A 20,355-nucleotide genomic window follows, 5' to 3' on the forward strand; every position below is an offset into this window, starting at 1 on the left:
CTCAATTCTTCTCATTTTCAGCTTGTCTGTATTCAGCCTAATATTAGTCTCCTGGCACCTGTTTAGAAGTTGCCATAGCTTAGTATTGAGGATTTGAATTCCTTCTTCCTTGATATTGCCTTCCTTTGCAATAAGAATGTTGTCAACTATCCTCTTGAGGTGCTCAGTTCAATTGACAGTGGAACACTTCTGGGGCCAAGCTGATGCCCATAAGCTTTTGTACCCACACCACCTGCCAAAAAGTCTGACAGGTTGCCTGTTGGCTGGATGGCTCGTCTAGCTCAGTACACCAGAACCCATTCTTGACATCACAAGCAGTGAATACATTTGCCCTGTATACATCATGTAGTATGTCCTCGGTCATTGGGAATGGCTAGTGGCTTGTTTTCAATGGTTTGGAGTCCATGCAGATCCTCAGTTTACCTGTTGGTTTTCTCACCATGACTAGACAGCTTATCCACTTTGTGTTAGTTTCTGTGGGTGTAATATGCTTGTTCTTTGCAGATTTGTCAGATCCTTCTTCTGTGGCTTTGCCAGAGGTAATGAAACTCTGCATTTTGGTAGTTTCCTGCGCTTCATGTGGGGATGTATTTTTAACTTCCACTTGCCCTCTCAGTGTCCATCTCCTTGCATTACATCCTTACGTTCTGTTAGAATGCTGGACAGGGTGCATGGTGACTGGTATCCCTCCTCTCTCACATTAAGGATATTCTGGTGTTGTACTAAGATCAAATCCATGGCTTACACTGCCCAGCTGTCCAGCAGTGGGTGGTGCAGCTGTGTGTCAACTACTATAAGTTCCAAGCTTATCACTTGTTTTGTGGGTTTCTAATCAACCATCTGTATTTTCCCACTGGCTTCCAAATGGTTTAATTGTACATAGCCACCTGTGGTCACCTTTCTCCAGGCTAATAGTGCTGTTTATCAGGTTAGGTCAGCTTAGCTACATTGCTCAGAGCTGCGAACAATTTCATACCCTGTGCAATATAGTTAACCCTACCTAAGCCCCATTGTAGACACTGCTATATTGACAGAACCATTCTTCCATTGACCTAGCTACTGCCACTCAGAGAGGTGGGTTTACTACAGCAATGGAAGAACCCCTTCTGTTGCTGTAGTGAGTGTTGACATGACAATACTACAGCGGTGTAGCTACATAAGAACATAAGACAGCTGTACTGGATCAGACCAAAGGTCCATCCAGCCCAGTATCCTGTCTACCTACAGTGGCCAATGCCAGGTGCCCAAGAGGGAGTGAACCTAACAGGTAATGATCAAGTGATCTCTCTTCTGCCATCCATCTCCACCCTCTGACAAACAGAGTCTAGGGACACCATTCCTTACCCATCCTGGTTAATAGCCATTAATGGACTTAACCTCCATGAATTTATCTAGTTCTCTTTTAAACACTGTTATAGTCCTAGCCTTCACAACCTCCTCAGGTAAGGAGTTTCACAAGTTGACTGTGCACTGCGTGAAGAAGAACTTTCTTTTATTTGTTTTAAACCTGCTGCCTATTAATTTCATTTGGTGACCCCTAGTTCTTGTATTATGGGAATAAGCAAATAACTTTTCCTTATCTACTTTCTCCACATCACTCATGATTTTATATACCTCTATAATATCCCCCCTTAGTCTCCTCTTTTCCAAGCTGAAAAGTCCTAGCCTCTTTAGTCTCTTCTTATATGGGACCCGTTCCAAACCCCTAATCAGGGCCAGCTCCAGGCACCAGCTTAGCAAGCAGGTGCTTGGGGCGGCCACTCTGGAAAGGGGCGGCAGGTCCAGCTATTTGGCATCAATTCAGCGGAGGGTCCCTCACTCCCAGTCGGAGCGAAGGACCTCCCGCTGAATTGCCGCAGATCGCAATCGTGATCACAGCTTTTTTTTTTTTTTTTTTTTGCTGCTTGGAGCGGCAAAACCCCTGGAGCCGGCCCTGCCCCTAATCATTTTAGTTGCCCTTCTCTGAACCTTTTCTAGAGCCAGTATATCTTTTTTGAGATGAGGAGACCACATCTGTATGCAGTATTCAAGATGTGGACATACCAGAGATTTCTATAAGGGCAATAATATATTCTCAGTCTTATTCTCTATCCCCTTTTTAATGATTCCTAACATCCTGTTTGCTTTTTTGATCGCCTCTGCACACTGCGTGGACATCTTCAGAGAACTATCCACAATGACTCCAAGATCTTTTTCCTGACTCGTTGTAGCTAAATTAGCCCCCATCATATTGTATGTATAGTTGGGGTTATTCTTTCCAATGTGCATTACTTTACATTTATCCACATTAAATTTCATTTGCCATTTTGTTGCCCAATCACTTAGTTTTGTGAGCTCTTTTTGAAGTTCTTCACAGTCTGCTTTGGTCTTAACTATCTTGAGCAGTTTAGTATCATCTGCAAACTTTGCCACCTCACTTTTTACCACTTTCTCCAGATCATTTATGAATAAGTTGAATAGGATTGGTCCTAGGACTGACCCTTGGGGAACACCACTAGTTACACCTCTCCATTCTGAAAGTTTACCATTAATTCCTACCCTTTGTTTCCTGTCTTTTAACCAGTTCTCAATCCATGAAAGGACCTTCCCTCTTATCCCATGACAACTTAATTTACATAAGAGCCTTTGGTGAGGGACCTTGTCAAAGGCTTTCTGGAAATCTAAGTACACTATGTCCACTGGATCCCCCTTGTCCACATGTTTGTTGACCCCTTCAAAGAATTCTAATAGATTAGTAAGACACAATTTCCCTTTACAGAAACCATGTTGACTTTTGCCCAACAATTTATGTTCTTCTATATGTCTGACAATTTTATTCTTTACTATTGTTTCGACTAATTTGCCCGGTACTATAATTGCCAGGATCACCTCTAGAGCCCTTTTTAAATATTGGTGTTACCTTAGCTATCTTCCAGTCATTGGGTACAGAGGCCGATTTAAAGGACAGGTTACAAACCCTAGTTAATAGTTTCGCAACTTCACATTTGAGTTCTTTCAGAACTCTTGGGTGAATGCCCTCCGGTCCCGATGACATGTTAATGTTAAGTTTATCAATTAATTCCAAAACCTCCTCTAGTGACACTTCAATCTGTGACAGTTCCTCAGATTTGTCACCTATAAAAGCTGGCTCAGGTTTGGGAATCTCCCTAACATCCTCAGCCATGAAGGCTGAAGCAAAGAATTAATTTTGTTTCTCCGCAATGGCTTTGTCGTCTTTAAGCGCTCCTTTTGTATCTCGATCGTTGAGGGGCCCCAATGGTTTTTTAGCAGGCTTCCTGCTTCTGATGTACTTAAAAAACATTTTGTTATTACCTTTGGAGTTTTTGGCTAGCCGTTCTTCAAACTTCTCTTTGGCTTTTCTTATTACATTTTTACACTTAATTTGGCAGTGTTTGTGCTCCTTTCTATTTACCTCCCTAGAATTTGACTTCCACTTTTTAAAGGAAGTCTTTTTATCTCTCACTGCTTCTTTTACATGGTTGTTAAACCACAATGACTCTTTTTTCATTCTTTTACTGTGTTTCTTAATTGGGGGTATACATTTAAGTTGAGCCTCTATTATGGTGTCTTTAAAAAGTGCCCATGCAGCTTGCAGAGATTTCACTTTAGTCACTGTACCTTTTAATTTCTGTTTAAGTAACCCTCTCATTTTTGCATAGTTCCCCTTTTTGAAACTAAATGCCACAGTGTTGGGCTATTGAGATGTTCTTCCCACCATAGGGATGTTAAATGTTATTATATTATGGTCACTCTTTCCAAGCGGTCCTGTTATAGTTACCTCTTGGACCAGCTCCTGAGCTCCACTCAGGACTAAATCTAGAGTTGCCTCTTCCCTTGTGGATTCCCGTACCAGCTGCTCCAAGAAGCAGTCATTTAAAGTATCAAGGCATTTTGTCTCTGCATTTCGTCCTGAAGTGACATGTTCCTAGTCAATATGAGGATAATTGAAATACCTCACTATTATTGACTTCTTAATTTTGATAGCCTCTCTAATTCCCCTTAGCATTCCATCGTCACTATCACTGTCCTGGTCAGGTGGTCGATAATAGATCCCTAATGTTATAGTCTTATTAGAGCATGACATTACTATCCATAGAGATTCTATGGAACATGTGGATTCACTTAAGATTTTTACTTCATTTGGTTCTACATTTTCTTTCACATATAGTGCCACTCTCCACATGACCTGTTCTGTCCTTCCAATATATTTTGTAACCTGGAATGATTGTGTCCCATTGATTGTCCTCTGTCCACCAGGTTTCTGTGATGCCTATTATATCAATATCCTCCTTTATCATGAGGCACTCTAGTTCACCCATCTTATTTTTTAGACTTCTGGCATTTGTGTACAAGCACTTTAAAAACTTGTCACTGTTTATTTGTCTGCCCTTTTCTGATATGTCTGATTCTTTATGTGAATGTTTCTCATCTGATCTGGCCCTTGCATTATCCTCTTCCATCCTCTGCTCCTAACTATAACCTAGAGAATATCTATCAATAGTCTCTCCTCTAAGAGAAGTCTCTGTCTGATCCACATGCTCCTCTGCAGCAGTCAGCTTTCCTCCATCTCCTGGTTTAAAAACTACTCTGCAACCTTTTTAATGTTAAGTGCCAGCAGTCTGGTTCCACTTTGGTTTAGGTGGAGCCTATCCTTCCTGTATAGGCTCCCCCCATCCCAAAAGTTTCCCTAATTCCTAATGAATCTAAACGCCTCCTCTCTACACCATCGTCTCATCCACTCATTGAGACTGTGAAGCTCTGCCTGCCTACCTGGCCCTGCATGTGGAACTGGGAGCATTTCTGAGAATGCCACCATAGAGGTCCTGGATTTCAGTCTCTTCCCTAGCAGCCTAAATTTGGCCTCCAGGATGTCTCTCCTACCCTTCCCTATGTCTTTGGTACCTACATGTACCACGACCACTGGCTCCTCTCCAGCACTACACATAAGTCTATCCAGATGCCTCGAGAGATCTGCAACCTTCCCACCAGGCAGGCAAGTCGCCATACAGTTCTCCCGGTCATCACAAATCCAGTTATCTATGTTTCTAATGATCCAATCTCCCATTACTAACACCTGCCTTTTCCTAGTGACTGGAGTTCCCTCTCCCAGAGAGGAAACCTCAGTGCAAGAGGATACCCTAACACCATCTGGAAGGAGGGTCCCAACTATGGGAAGATTTCCCTCCACTCCCATTGACTGCTCTGCTTCCCTGGGCCTTTCATCCTCAACAGCACAGGGGATGTCTGACTGGAGGTGGGACAATTCTGCAGTGTCCTGGAATGCCTCATCAACATACCTCTCTGCCTCCCTTAGCTCCTCCAGTTCCACTCGGTCTCTGAGGGCCAGGAGCTCCTTGCAACAAATGCACACTTACGCCACCTGCCCACAGGGCAGTTAATCATATATGCTGCACTCAGCACAATACACTGGATAGCCCCCACTCTCTCCTAGTTAATGAAAGGGTTTTGTTTAAATCAAGAAGTTTTTGAATGTAGTTTAGTTTATAGTTTTACAAGACAGCAAGGGGCCCTTGTCCCCTTCCACTCCCCTTCCAAACTCCCTTGCGAAACTTCCTGTTCACAAAGCTGTAGTGTTTCTAGTGTAGACACAGCCTCTGTGTTCTAGTCAACCTGCCTGGAATGGAAGCAATCTATTGGTGTAGCTGCAAGTATGGCAGTTGAATGCCTGCCATCCTTTTTGCTCTTCTGAATATCTGCATGCTGCATGTTTCCTCTCTTTCTAGGTGCTGCTTTGTAGGCCTGTTAATCACACACTCTTCCTTATTGTCTCTTTCTAGACTGACCATTGCCACCATGTTTCATGTACCATGTACAGGGCAATAAGATGAGAAGACTCCATGATCCTAAAACTAAACTGCTCTTTTTGAAGAGAGCAGTGGTGTGTGATGTGGTGTTTACTACACAAGGTAATGAAATGGTTAATCTGGGCCTGAGAGATCAATACACCCAGGTGATGGCACATGGAGTGCAGGCCAGGACCAGTTAAAAATGAGTCTCAGGTGGTGGAGAATGTGGGTGCTTTTTATAAAGGGAGGAAACCCAGAGTAGAAAAGGGCTTTAGGGAGAAAGAGAAAGGGGAAGAAACCTGTAGTCTGGATAGTAGATCATGCAGGAAGTTCAGGAGGAAGTTGGATGGAAGAGGGAGCAGGGTTTAAGAGGAATCTTGAAGTGGGCCTGAGAGAAGGCCACCCCACAAGCAGAAAGCCTTGGGAGGGACTGGAGTTGAGGATCCAAACAGGGCAAGACTTAAGGAGGGCAGGCCCTGAAAGTCAGCACTCTGCAGAAGAATGGAGAGCTTGGGGAGGGACGGGGTGTGGACACAGGATGGTTTAAAAATACAAGGCAGGAAAAAGGCCTGACGCTGCTTTCCCTGAAATTTGTGGTTTGCTTTTGAGTTGGGTTAACAAAGTCCAGGGAAAAGCCCTAGGGCTGCTAGTCTGATAGAAAAGTAGAGTGGAAGAGGAGTCTGGGATAGGAGGAGGATGACAGATCGATGACCAGTACTGTGTAGGGCGCTGTCCATGTAGCACACAGAAGCCCTGGCAGAAGAGAGACTCTAAAGAGACCTGACAGGAAGGCTAATTCATGAGAAAAGAGGCTACCCCAAGGCCGTAGCAGCTGACAACAAGGGGTGCTACATCATGAGCTGTTACACATCACCCAACCACAAGGGTGCACCTGTGGTGAGTGCAACTTTTACACAATGCTGTAACTGCAGCAACATTTCCAGCCTTGTACACACAGACTGGCTTCCTGATGCTGGCTCCAAACTCTTCACTCCCAGTTCCATGCAGATTGCTACAAGCCCTACTTTATGGACCGGAAGCTTGTTTCTCACCTCATATACAAGAAATGCTCAGTACCTTGTACATTAGAGCTTCATTCTTTTAAGCATTTCTCAGGGGACATAACGTATCTAAATACTGGTCTACGTAGATTATATTGGTATATTACAGAAACAATATTTTAAGACTAACCATTTATGGTTAGGAACCAAGGGAGTATAAAACTGAAAAATGAAACTGAGTAGATTGCCAAAATATCAATATGTATTATTAGTACTCACTTGTCCACTTAAGAATGATTAGAAGAAGATGTATGTTACGACCCCAAGGAGTTCATCCATCTTCAGAACAGCACTTAAACAAATGCTAAGCACATGCTTGAGTCCCATTGCAATCCATGGGACATAAGTGCATGGCCAAGTGCTGTCTGGAATGGGGTCTATGAACTGTCTATCAGCATGTCACCACTAGCAGTATGTTCTACACTTGCTGCTTCTGTTTTACATGAATGCACACAGGTATGTCTTCAACTTCCGTTTGGCTTATTTCCCTGCCACTACTGAAAATGAAAAAAATATGTTGTGATTTATTGAGTGCTTAACTTGATAGCTGCATAGATGCATTGCAATTGTGCAAATTAAAAGGTCAAAAGCAAAATACATCTATAATACTTCACCAAAGAAAAGCCATAAAATTACAATCTCAAGAACTCCGCAGAAAGACAGTTATTTTCCCCAGTTGCCCTTTTGGAAGACAATTGGTTAATTACAGTTTAGATTTTTGATGAGTCTACAAAATTTTCTAATTTTGTGTTAAACTTTAAACAACTGACAGGAAAACGCTACATGAAATTTGGAAGATCCCAATTTTCCTGTTCACAGTAGCCTCACAGCTGGTGGCAAACAACTGGACTTAGTTAAATTATACCAATTAAATGATTTTTAAAAGTGCTAATGCAACTGTGATGCTCCCCAGGGGTACCCAGGGTGATGAGGCACCTCACCACCACCTGCCCTTAGTGTGAAGAAGTCATGTCTGCGCCTGCTGTGGATCAGCTCCTGAAACCAAAAGCCTTTGACAACACAAGCACTGCCTTCCAGCCCTTGTTCTCTCTGCACAAGTAGTGATGGATATGCATCAACCCTCAAGTCCTTAGAGCATTCCCTGCAGTGTCCAGTCCCTGATCCACTGAACACTCACAGAATTACCAGGCCTGCCGTTCCCAAAGAAACATTACATACTAGCTTGTAAGATTCAACTCAGGATCATCACTTTACTTATCACCACAGCACTTAGATATGTTTATAGTGAAAAGAAGAATACATTTATTATCAAAGACTAGAGATTCAAGTAATAGTGAGCAAGAATTTTGGAATCAAATGGTTACATATAAAGCAAAATAACGCTCTTTCTATAGACTAGCTAAACTCAACTAACAGGTTGACCTCCTGCTAAAGAAGCTTATCACACCCAAAGTTCTCTCCAGTGTTTTCGGCCCAGTCTGGCTGAGATCCCACTTTCATGAAGCAAATCTGCTGTTCATTTGCTTCCTAGCTGAGGGATGCCTGGGCATCTTTTTTGCCCTGCAAATATAGTAGAACAAACCTTTGATGTACACCTCAAGATAAGGTTCTCCCTCTCTGCTCTTTTCTTCCTTTTAGTTCTTTTCTGAAGTTCTCACAATCCTTCATTTGCATTCAGTTCAGACTGGTGATAGGAGACCCATTGTGAATGAGACAACACTCAATTTACATGTAGATTTGTAGGTGACTAAACATTTCATGTATGACAAAAAAACCTGTTTTTTACCTTTGCTGGGACCAGCCCCTAGACACAGACTTTAAGAACATATGTTCTGTGTACATACACCACTCCTTACATAGTATCCTTACATACATTTCATAACAATATTGATGAAGAGTGCAACACCGACTCTTATTTCTGACCTCATGTGACATTCTTTTGATCGAGAATCAGGAGAACCTTGGAGCCCTCTGCACCCCCTTGCCAGCTGGAATTAAGAGGTTCTTGGGTCACAGCAACATTTGTGTTAATTATCAATGCAGGTGTCAGGAAGTACAAAGTTCCCACATCATCCCTAATTCACACCCTGTCTGTAGACATTTGTATCAGTGTACAGTGTTAACTTTATATTCAAGTACTAAGAAGTCAGACTCTGTTCCAGCTCTCCCTTCTCCCTCTGTTCTATATCATGTTGAGCAGTGCCTTCCTCCACGGTAGTCCTACTCACTTCAGCAGGATTCCTTATGAAGTAAGCACAACTCTCTGTGAGTACAGGTGGCAGAAGGGCAATAACAATAACTGAGAACTGATCCTTACATTACATTGCTGCAACTTTGGGCCAGGTTCTCCACTGCAAGTGTTTGGTCAATGTTTATGTCGATACCAATTCAGTTCAGGATGATTAAGAAAATTCATAGCTCTTTACTTCACTACTGATTATCAAAGCTTTGGTTCAACGTGATTCCTATTGAGCTGGGACTTAGCAGAGGTGCCCTTCCTCAGCTGCTGAGAGAGTGGGACATTCTTTAAGTAGGAACCATAAGCAAGCTTGTGAGAGAAACAACAGACAATGTAGGACTCGTTCATCAAAAGAATGTCACATATATGTTACATATAAAGCAAAATAACGCTCTTTCTATAGACTAGCTAAACTCAGCTCACAGTGCCATGAGTATATAACTGTGGAGTCAGTGGCTAAATACAGTGCAAGAAAAGGAGAAAAAATAAGAAAATAAACATTTCCATTGTATTTTCCATATCATGGTTCCGTGGTCCAGAATCTCATTCATGTTAATTAGAAATTTTCTTGAGGAGACGAGAATCTACCAAAGAAGAGAATGCTTTCAGTTTTTTGGTGTCTGATAAAGAAGAGGAAAGGGTGATCAGCCACAAACTCTATACGTCGTCCGACTGAGGTCACACCTATGCCAATTCCAGTTGCAGCTGCTGCCTCAGTGCCCTCTTCATTGACTTCTATATAAGCTTTATGGACAGCTGCACTGACAGACAGGTCACCTGCTTCTGCTATTCCAGATAAATCTGATTCATGGCTAAACACATCGGTTATTCCTAAAGCTTTCAAATATTGGTTGAGTTGAGTGCTTGTCTCAATTTTGAACTGAGGAAGAGACACCTCCACGTCATCTTCTTTCATATAATAGGGGCTGATCCAAGTTGTTAATTTCTCATAGGTAAGTTCCTTTTCCAGCTACAGGTATAAAGATACATGGGAATCAGAATCTTGTGGTTATGCATAAATATCAACAAGACACAGAACTGTGTGAGAAAGTTGGAAAAGTGACGTTCATTCACACTCTGGTAACCATGTCAGGCATGATTCTTAGAATGCTACTGAGGTCAGTAGCATGAGGTTCATTATAAGTATGTCTACAAAGGGAATAAAAAAACCCAAAGCCCATGGTTGGCCCATGTCTGCTGACTCAGGATCATAAGGCTCAGGCTCCAGGGCTGAAAAATTGCTGTGGGGACATTTGGTTCAGGCTCTAGCCCAAGCCCTGGGACCCTCCACCCTCAGTGTCCCAGAGCTTCAACTCCAGACTGAGCCTCAATGTCTGCACAGCACCTTTTAGCCCCTTAGCCCACAGGGCTTTTATCTCCCTTTAGCTGTACCCTAAAGATTTCCAAATAAGTGTTTATGCAGTGTTTGGAAAAAAGAAAACCAGATTCTACAATCAATGTAAATATAATGACCACAATGCTGGGTCACCAGTGGGAGTCAATGGTGAAACTTTTAACCTCAGTGTTCTGACTTCTACCATTAAAGCTAAGGGACTTGATCCTGCACCAGTGAAGTCAATGGGTGTTTTGCAATTGAATTGTATGAAAAAAGGGTTAGGGAGCTGGATCAGAAGTTAAGTCTTGCAGCAATATGTGGCAGACAGCCTTTGTGGATCTGCCGATGTGTTACCTATATTGTTTGCATTTATTGTTCATTCATTTTAAGACTAGTCTGTGTGGGTATTAACTGTAGCAATTAGCTATTAATTACATTGTCACTGTGCCCTATTTGGAGAATAAAATGGCTGGCTAATTGTTTTCTGAACATTCAATGACACAGGAACAGCATAAGCAGCCTGCCCTCAGATTTACTATTCAACGTGCTGCATTCTCTGCAAGGAGGAGGAAAGGTAATTTTCTCCTATACTGTCTGTCCAGGTGATCAGAGATACCAAGACATTGCCATGTTCATGTTCTGGTTATAAGGTTATCATCTCATCATAGGCAACTTTACCTGTGTTAGACCCGTGTAGTCTTTTGGCAGCAGTATATACATACTCAGGTCACCACCCTTGTATGGGAGTTCAAGCACCTGACAGTCATGCTCCTCGATTGCAGCTATTTTGTACTTGCCCTTCTGGTACATCATCTGCACAGGTTTGCTTGTAGTCTGAAAGCAATGACAATTAGTAACAAATGAAATACATACAATGTATCCTCCTGTATTTAAATGTTTTTCCTTGTATTACATCTTCACATGGACCTAAATGCTGCAGTGGTTGTGTAGGGCAGATTAGCACCTTCTAATGAAAGGTATAAAGTCCTCTTGAACCCCTTCAAACATCTCACAACAGTTTTTTCTCCCTCTCTGCGTCAAGGGAAAGGGATCAGTGTGAGGTATGAGAACATGGTGACTAGGAAACCCCATAAAGCCCATCCCCATGATCCAGGATTCCACCATGCTGCTTCTCCCCTGCCCCTTTAAAGCTGAGATACCATTTATTATCTCCCTGTGCCTGCAAGATGAATAGAAGGTTTAGAAGAACAGTCAACACTGTTTCCTAGGACCAACACTTTCAGACATTGCCACTGATAGTGTGTGTCACAGTTTGGTTGTCCAGCTTGAGAACCATGCTAAGGACAATAAAACTACAGGTTTTCATCTTTCGTTTAATTTAAATTTTGATATAATAGCATGTTCTCAGGTCAAATTGACCCAGAAATTTACAAAACCTAAAAGCAACAGCCACTTACAAAACAATTTAATGGAAACAAATTCCACTAAGAACAATTTTCCTTTAGCTAAACAAATGTTTCCCTGCAGTGTTCCCAACGTATTTTTGCTACATTGTACTAATGTGTGACTAACAGAAAGTGAAACTGAATTGAAGCAAATATGAAGCTGGCTATATTACATTCATTGACCACACAACATGTGGTGGAATAACACAGGGACAATGTACAGAATGTAAACTAAAAAAAATTCCCACTTTCAATATTTAACCTAATGAGAAAAATGAAGAAGGAGATCAATCTGGTGACAGAATGTGGAAACTGAACACAGACTAAATGGATCTCTTGGTGGCAGTCATTGTAAATGTTGCAGCAGAACAACTCATTGTAGGTCTGAATAAAAGCAAACCAGTTAAAAGTCTGTGTAGAAAATTATTAGACACCAGACTGTGGACTGCTCCAAATGAGGTACATAGTGGGGGAAGGTACAAGATGCATCTTTATGCTAGGCCTCTGCTCAGGGGCCTGTCAGTCTTTGCTCTTCTGAGTGCAAAACTATACAAGGGAAGTAAACCTAACTGCACCAGCAACCCCAAAGGGAATGGGGAGCACAGGCACTGACTCCATGGGAGCTCCTGGGCTGGAGCACCCATGGAAAAAAATTAGCGGGTGCTTAGCACCCACCAGCAGCCACCTCCTCTTCTCCCCAGCACCTCTCAGCCACCATCAGCTCCACTGATCAATTCCTCCCCCTCCATCCGAGCACCTCCTTCATGCTGTGGAACAGCTGTTTGCAGTACGCAGAAGGCGCTTGGAGGGAGGGGAATGGGCGGGGATGGGACATGCTAGGGAGAGGGGCTGGAAGAGGCAGTCTGGGGGCTTGGGGGAAGGGGTGGAGTGGGTGGGGGGATGAGGGCAGAGCAAGGATGGAAAGAAGTGGGGTGGGGCTTGGAGGAAGAGGTGGAGGGGGGCAGGCCTCGGGCAGAGGTGGGGGTCAAGCAGAGGGGAGTAGAGAGGAACTTGGTGCCTATGATGGGGAGAAAGTGGGGCTATGTCCTGAACACTTCCATTCCTGCCAGAAGAGCTGACAGGCCAATGAGGGGGCAGATGCTGCAGCTTCTTATACACTGGCTTCCCCTGTGCCCCAGGTGGCTATGTGAGGCATTGTACCAGTGTCAGGCATGATGCACTCTCCTAGCTGAAGCTTTGGGAAAAAATCCCTCTCCACCCCTGAGCAGGTCCCTAGGCCATAATGGATCCCTACATTTAAAGGGCCATTTCCCCCAGTCCGCCTCATAGTCTACCAAGCATGTGAAGTAATAGGATGAATAATGTGATGTGTACTTCTGTAATCTACCTCATTAATCTGAAAAGGTCTTTCTTCGGTGTTTTCTTTCTTAAATTCCACTTCCCATTTCCCTTTGAAGTAGACAGCATTCACGAGGACTAACGTAGTCTGAGCAGAAAGAGTGCCCGGGGCAAAGAGATCCTTGATTTTACCTTAAAGAAAGGGAGGCAAATTAGTTTGTTTTGGCAGATCGGTAACATTAGTTCCATTTATCTGTTGTAATAATTATGATGTTTAGTGCTTGTATGTACCTGGGTGTAAGAATATATACATGATACTGGACACACATGAAAGATGTTTGACTGATTGCCCTGAGAAGCTGAAGTCCTCTATCTGTTCACAGAACTAGTGGAACCCAAGCAGTGTTACTATGATTTTCCCCAAACTGACCCACTGATGTGCCTCAAGTGTACATTTTAGGAGAGTAGATGTCTCCTAAAATGGCCAATTTATTCTTTATTTCTCCTGACTAGGCTTGGCTCCACGTCAAATTTTTAGTAGTGCGCTGTCATTTACCTTATCTGTATAGGAGCTCATAAATCAAGGTACTTTCAGAAGGTACCCACTACTTGCCCCCAATACCTCTTGCATCTGATTTGATAGTTCCTTAAACTCCATGCAATCAGACACACAGGTGGTCACAGGTGGTCCAGCACCCACTGAAGTTGTCAGAAGAATTCTTGTTGATTTCAATGGGTGTTGTACTAGGGTCCAGAGTCTGCTGGCTACTGTTCTCTTCAAATATGTGTTCTCTGTGGGAATTAATGATCTAGCTCTAGGTCACTCAAGTGGTCGAATTGTGGAGAGCTGCCACTGCAGGCCCATACTGGGCATGCTCCAATTATGAGGAAACTTTTTTCTCCTCCAGATTCTTAAGCACTTTGTACACTTTAAGCAATAAATATCAAGTAATAGCAGCCAATGGCTGACCTGTCCTTACCATTTGTAAAGGTTTCAACCCACAAATTTATCTGCTCCCTGGTTTCCTCTGCAGCATTCTGAAAATCAGCTGGTTCCAGTTCTGCCTGGTATAACTTTTGTATGCAGGATAGGTATTTCTGTACAATAAGAGAGAATGTCAGAACAATACATCAGAAAACAGGTCTCTCTCTCTCCCCCTCTCTCTCTCTCTTTTAGACTGTGTGCGAAATAAAATAAAATGTTCCTGTTTTTTAGTTCTGCAACACTGCAAAAGTGTTTTCCTATATCCTAGAAATAGGCTGGACTAGCAGAATGAACTGGACCAGTTGGGTATAGCATAGGCAAAGGGCTTGATAGGTTTGGAGATTTTGAATAAAACACTCTGTGATGGGGGGAACTCACCTCGCACTGGATGGGGAAGAGTTAACTCCTCACTGTAGGCTGAGGAAGCCACACCCCCACATCCCTACTGGGCATGCTCAAGATGCAGCACTAGTATAAAAAGGAGCACCCCGGTTCAGTCTGTGCTAACTTCTGGGGAGGAAAGATGCTCCTTGTTGGCTCCAGCCCAGGAGCAGATGGAACCCCTGACAGTGGAAGCTGGAGCCATGGAGACTCAGCCCAAGTGAATGTGGACATCCGAGAGGGATCTGAGTCACACAAAACCGCGCACAACAAAAAGCCTGGAGACCCCGACAATCAGGGCCAGATTTCCAGTTAGGCATATTAGGCATGTGCCTAGGGGCACCAACATTCTAAGGGGCACCATAAGTCTCTAAAATCATGTGCAACACAGAGGTCAGCTGTAGGCAGGGGAAGCACTGAAGATGCTGTACCTAGGAATGCATAAGGTGTAAATCCAACCCTGCAGACAATGCCTAAACTACAGCTCCAAAAGATATGGCCGGAGGGTGTGGGGGGAAATGCACTAGCTATAATCCAGTGGGAAGTTGGCATGTTTTGGTTGGAGTCCTGCTCACAGGAGCCGACTCTGTGGGTGCTCCAGATCTGATAAAGCTGCCTCCTCTTGCAGCAGCCAGTGGTTAGGTCTCTCAATTTTACTTTCCATTCTGGGTGGACTGCAAACTAGGAAAAACTGGTGAAACAGAACCCACTATAGATCTTTCTGTTAAATTCATGGTTCTACCGCTAGAACTCTGAATTTATCCTAGAGATATGTATGTCTCTAGCCACTTCTGTCCCTGTCTAACCTATGTGTCACTGACTATATATTTATATGTAATTCATGAATGTCTTTGAAGCACTGTTTCAATGTTTCTTTTTCCCTTCAGTCAAGATAACTAAAGATGACTGCAATCCACAAGAAATTAAAAACTAGAAGTAAATTTTGAAAGATGATTTGTGAACAGTTTTTGGGCGTATGAAATTTCACACAAATCAAATGATGAGATCTTGTAAATAACATGAAATGAATTGGTTAAAAATGCAGCATGAAACTTTCTGGAGGAATAATTCATCCCAGAACATAGTTAGTAATTCTATTGAAAATGTATGAGCCAGAATAATTCTAGCTCACTTTCCAATCACTGTGTTACTTCTATGGTGCTAACAAGAATAGAAAGCATTAAATCTTAATTTTGTCAGTCAATTAACCAGCTATAACTCCAAATATATATCTGTTGAGTAAGCTGGTGCCAGGATTAAATAGGGTTTTTTTTATTATTATAGCCACCCTTTAAACTTTATTTTGCTGTTGATATATGGAAGTAATTTAATAGTTACAAAGCTGAAGAAAAACATGGGTAACAGTGTACTATATAAAACAGCTTTTGAGGGACAGGCTTACATAACATTGTCTCTTTTTTATATTTTGTACAGTGTCTAGCCCAATGGGACCCTGGCCTCTAGGCACTGCCAAAATACAAATAATAATAGTAAACACTTAGAAATTATGCTTTCAGTGCTGTTCAACACACCTAATTACAATGCTCTTGTGACCAGAGGGGAATGAGCAGAGCCTGTAACTAAGGCTTTAAAGTTATCTTAAACATTCCATTCTGGAACCACATGATTTATTTTACGATAATTGGCTGTTTTGCCCTACTATTCGGTACCTCCATAAGATCAACTCCACCCTTTGTCTAAGTGAATACACCTCCCATCAAGTCAGCAGGAAATGGGACCTCAACTGAACTAAGCCCTTGTTGTTCATCTCTATCTGTCCTACAATGTCACAGGCCATTAAAGTGAATCCCAATGCAACTCACTTGAAGAAAGCTGAATGTCTTTTCTCCATACAGTCTGTTGGCAATAGCCAGCTCATAAGAAGCGGTGGGTTTGTTGATTGCTGAGAAGATGTCATGAAACTGGGAATGAATCCCTCCAGGTATATCACACTGATCATCAGGAACCTTCAAATAACACAAAGTTGCTATAGTTTATTTCTGACTGAAGAAGGCTGGGAGTGACAGACACTTTTTTTTGTTGTTTTTTTAATAATTGTTCTCCTATTAATCCATTCAGATTCAATAACTAAGCTAGTTTTGCCTTCTCTGACTTGTTCTTGTTCCTGACAGTGCAGATCTGTGGCACAAAAGCCCTGTTATAAGGACTAAGTAATCCGTGGCTCTTTTGGGATGTTCCACTCGTTACTTATGGAGCACCCACACGTGAAAATTTGTTGAACAATGAAAAAGGTTCAGGGTAGAAGAGTTTCAAATGCTTTCTGTATGTCTGATTTATACACGCAAATGCACTCACAATCATTGTAGAAGCTCGTTAAAATAACATGATGCAAACTGAACTCATCACATGTAAATGTGGTTATGACTATTGCATCCACAAATCAAGCATATAATTGTACAATATTTTCAATAAAAATCCCTAAACCTTACTTTTTGCTATCTTGTGTACATTTTTATCGTTCTCCCTATACCTTCTGTCACTCACCATCACAGTATTCCCCCCCCTATTTTTATGTTATAATTCAAATCTGCCAATTTTGAATTTTCATTCAAATTTCCCAAAGTTTCTCCAATTCCAACATTTGTTCTAATATACCAGTAACCGGGAATGACGAGGTAGTCTGCGACTGCTCTCTGAATTGCCATAACTTCTTGTTGCTTCAGAAAAGGTTCCTCTTCCTGGATTTTCATGTTCTGCAAATTCAAAGACGTGAAGCGCCTGAAGTAGAAATGTAACATTGCAACAGTCATACACTGTATTGATTTACTTATGACAATCTGTGAAACTAAACTTGTCACAGATAATTCAGTTGTCCGTCTTACCTACTGTCCTTTCTACTGGAGATGGATATCATGCTTCCAAAAGACAAGTGTTCCCAACTTTTATCACTGGATGCTCCAGTCCATCCATTGACATCAAAATCAGCAAGCCATTTGGTGAATACTACTTAAAATCACTAGAAGGGAGAGCTATATTTCTATGATTGTGGTAATCACTTCCTATTTCTGCCCATAATATTCAGTTTGTTAGATCTTTTAGCACTGTGCTGCAGTAGGGCAATACATTCAGTAGGGTTCTGCAGGCATGCAGTGATCTGCAATAGTGGACCATATCACAGGACTGGGACTTGGATAAAAGCTTTTTTTACAAAACCTAAATGAAAGGAAAAATCTGAAGACCAATGGAAATGCTTTCAGAGTTTGCTAGGTTTAATTCCAACAAATACAGTGTTTGTTTGTCAAATACAGAGTAAGTTGCTGCCCGTACTTAAGTGGATATGAGTTTTGCCATTGACTTCTGTGCCGGCATTATTGGAACCTGTGTGGGTTTTTTAAATTTTATTCCTCTCGTCTGCAGATCCCTTTCCATCTGCTAACTGTATTGGGTCCCGCTTCTAGCCTTCACAGCAAAATATTCATCTCAAAGCTCTAATGATGGCAGTTGATTTATTCAAAGACTGATGATACGTGATCCTTGATTAGTACTAACTCCTGTGCAATCCAAGCTTGAGCAGTACAAATAATTTTCCAATGAAAAAAGTTGACTCATACAGGCTCATGGGATCTGAAATAAGTTAATATTTTTGCCAAACTAGATGTTCAATTTATATTTTTATTACTATGACCCAAACTTGTGACACTTCAGCACTAGGAAGTCTGATGCTCAGCACGTTCTTAGTAAGCAACTAGAAAGGACCCTGCATCTGAGATACACATTCCTGAAATAACCATTTACTCTATGTATCTCTCTTTTGGTACAATGCAGAACACAAAAATGTCACCAAAACAAAACAAATAAAAATGCTTTTAAAACCAGAGACACCAGGCAGTGCACGATAACATTACAACAGAAATGTATGTGTAAAGTGAATGTGAGGGGCTGAAAACATTTATATGGGCCAAATTAGACCAGCCAAGGCAGAAGGTAAGTGAAGTGGCACCATAGGCCATAGTCTCACAAACAATAACACACCCAAGTACCATTACTCATGTATATAATGACACACATATATGGAGCAGTTTGCAGGATCAGGGCTTGAGAGGGAAAACCTCTTGCTCTTGGACTGGAAATGTTATTTCCAGTTTATAATGTTCTCAGCCTGCAGCTTCTGCCAGGCACATTTTCAACTCCATAAAGTTTAAAAACTCCATAAAGTTACATTCAATATAAAAGCGCCTTTGTGACCTGAACTAGGGCAATTGCTGCTTGTGCAGGCTATATTACATGTGGAAAAGGAAAATGCTCTGTGTTAAAAGAAGAGCCTTGAGGCACTAAGGTGATATTGCATGTGGGAATAGTCTGCCATTGTTAAATAAATATGAAGGAATAAAACAAATGCCTTATTATTGCCTACCTTTTGTATCTGGGTGGCAGTATTACCTCTGGCCCCCAAAAGGACCATGGCCAGGGCAGCTGAGATACTCAGAGGAGAATAGATGATATTTTCAGATGGATGATCTTCATTCAGTACTTTGAAAAAGTCAAGGCAAAAGTTGGTAGTTGCTTCACTGATGGAGCTCATTGTGAAAATGAAAAGCTGCAGAGGAAAAAAAAAAACCAAATCAACAGAGTTCAACAGTCTCTTTTCTCAACCTCTTACTGCATCAGAAGGTTTCAGTGGCTTTCTTGCTAGTTATTAACTCATGTCTAGCCTCAGGGTGGGCATGGGCATAAGCATAGGCGGCAGGTTCATATAATTTTTGGTGGGGCCCAAAATGGTGGTCGTCCCCCCTCCCCCCCCCCGCTCTCACCCTGTAAGCTGATATAAAATGAAGCTACAATGCGTCAGCACCACAAGATTACAAGGGTCAATTAAAAGTGGAAAGTCAGAAGCAGCACTTGCCTGCTTCAATATACGGTATTAAATTTTGTTGCACCTGTTGTGACAAAGTGGGAATGTTCTTAATGTTTTCTCTGAATACTGTGTGGGTGCCTCAGTTTCCCCTGCAAAGTGCCAACTGACGGTGTTGGGGACAAAGAGATCAGGTGGCCTCCTTGTCCGGAAGAGACACAAAGGCCAGATGAGGGAGTGTCAGTTTGGAGCTGGCTGGGGAAATCGGGAGAGGCCCAGAACTTGGGTCTGGGCTCCCCACCCCCCAAGATGGACCTGACTGAGGGGTCCTGTTTTCTGTACCTACAAGCTCTGTTTTAGACTGTATCCCTGTCATCTAATAAACCTTCTGTTTTACTGTCTGGCTGAGAGTCACATCTGACTGCGGAGTTGGGGTGCAGGGACCTCTGGTTGCCCCAGGACCTGCCTGGGCAGACTAGCTGCGGAAAGTGCATGGTGTGGAAGGGCATGCTGAATGCTCCGAGGTCAGACCCAGGAAGGTGTAAGCTTCTTGCCCTGGAGACAGTATGCTCAGAGAGGAGGCTCCCCCAGAGTCCTGACTGGCTTTGTATGGAGTTGTTCCAAAGCATCCCAGCATCCCCTTCCACACCATGCGCTTCCCGGAAGTCTGCACAGGCACTGACACTCCCTCCTCTGGCCTTTGTCTCTTTTCCAGGCATTAGGAGGCCACCTGATCTCTTTGTTCTCCAACACCTTCAGTTGGCACCTTGCAGGAGTGTGGCCCAGGCCATCAGTTGCCTGGAGGCAGGGTTGCAGCCATTCTCTGTGCAGACGGCATCACAATGGCCCTCTAGGGCTTTACAACAATCACACCCCCTTATCCCACCATCTAGAGCCTTAAGAAATGCATTGGGGAAACTGAGGCACACAGACAGTATTCAGAGAAAACACCTGTATATGACCAGTTACATACTTTGAAGGGTGTAAAATAATCAAATATTGTGCTAAATACAATGATACTCCAAACTGACCACCAAATTTAAGTTGCATGTTTTTCCCCTCAGGTG

General features: G+C 42.5%; 1 protein-coding gene across 1 annotated transcript; it reads right to left on the minus strand.

Moving 5' to 3' along the window:
• Nucleotides 1–9,624: 9,624 nt before the first annotated feature.
• Nucleotides 9,625–19,018, minus strand: LOC123363201 (ovalbumin-like). Its single transcript, XM_045004083.1, has 7 exons — nucleotides 18,851–19,018; nucleotides 17,092–17,214; nucleotides 16,299–16,442; nucleotides 14,090–14,207; nucleotides 13,159–13,301; nucleotides 11,083–11,238; nucleotides 9,625–10,038 (listed from the first exon to the last, which is right to left on the minus strand). Exons 1-7 carry the CDS (start codon nucleotides 19,016–19,018, stop codon nucleotides 9,625–9,627), a joined length of 1,266 nt encoding a protein of 421 aa, XP_044860018.1.
• Between the last annotated feature and the right edge of the window lie 1,337 nt (nucleotides 19,019–20,355).

The sequence above is a fragment of the Mauremys mutica genome, chromosome 2 (assembly GCF_020497125.1).
Source record: "Mauremys mutica isolate MM-2020 ecotype Southern chromosome 2, ASM2049712v1, whole genome shotgun sequence".
NCBI classification, from domain to species: Eukaryota; Metazoa; Chordata; order Testudines; family Geoemydidae; genus Mauremys; species Mauremys mutica.

Coding starts and splice junctions, on each gene's coding strand:
- LOC123363201 (XM_045004083.1), bottom strand. CDS start 19,018: ATGAGCTCCATCAGTGAAGCAACTACCAACTTTTGCCTTGACTTTTTC. Junction 13,302..14,089: donor GGTTGAAACCTTTACAAATG/GTAAGGACAGGT, acceptor CCTTTCTTTAAG/GTAAAATCAAGGATCTCTTT. Junction 11,239..13,158: donor GACCTTTTCAGATTAATGAG/GTAGATTACAGA, acceptor CATTGCTTTCAG/ACTACAAGCAAACCTGTGCA.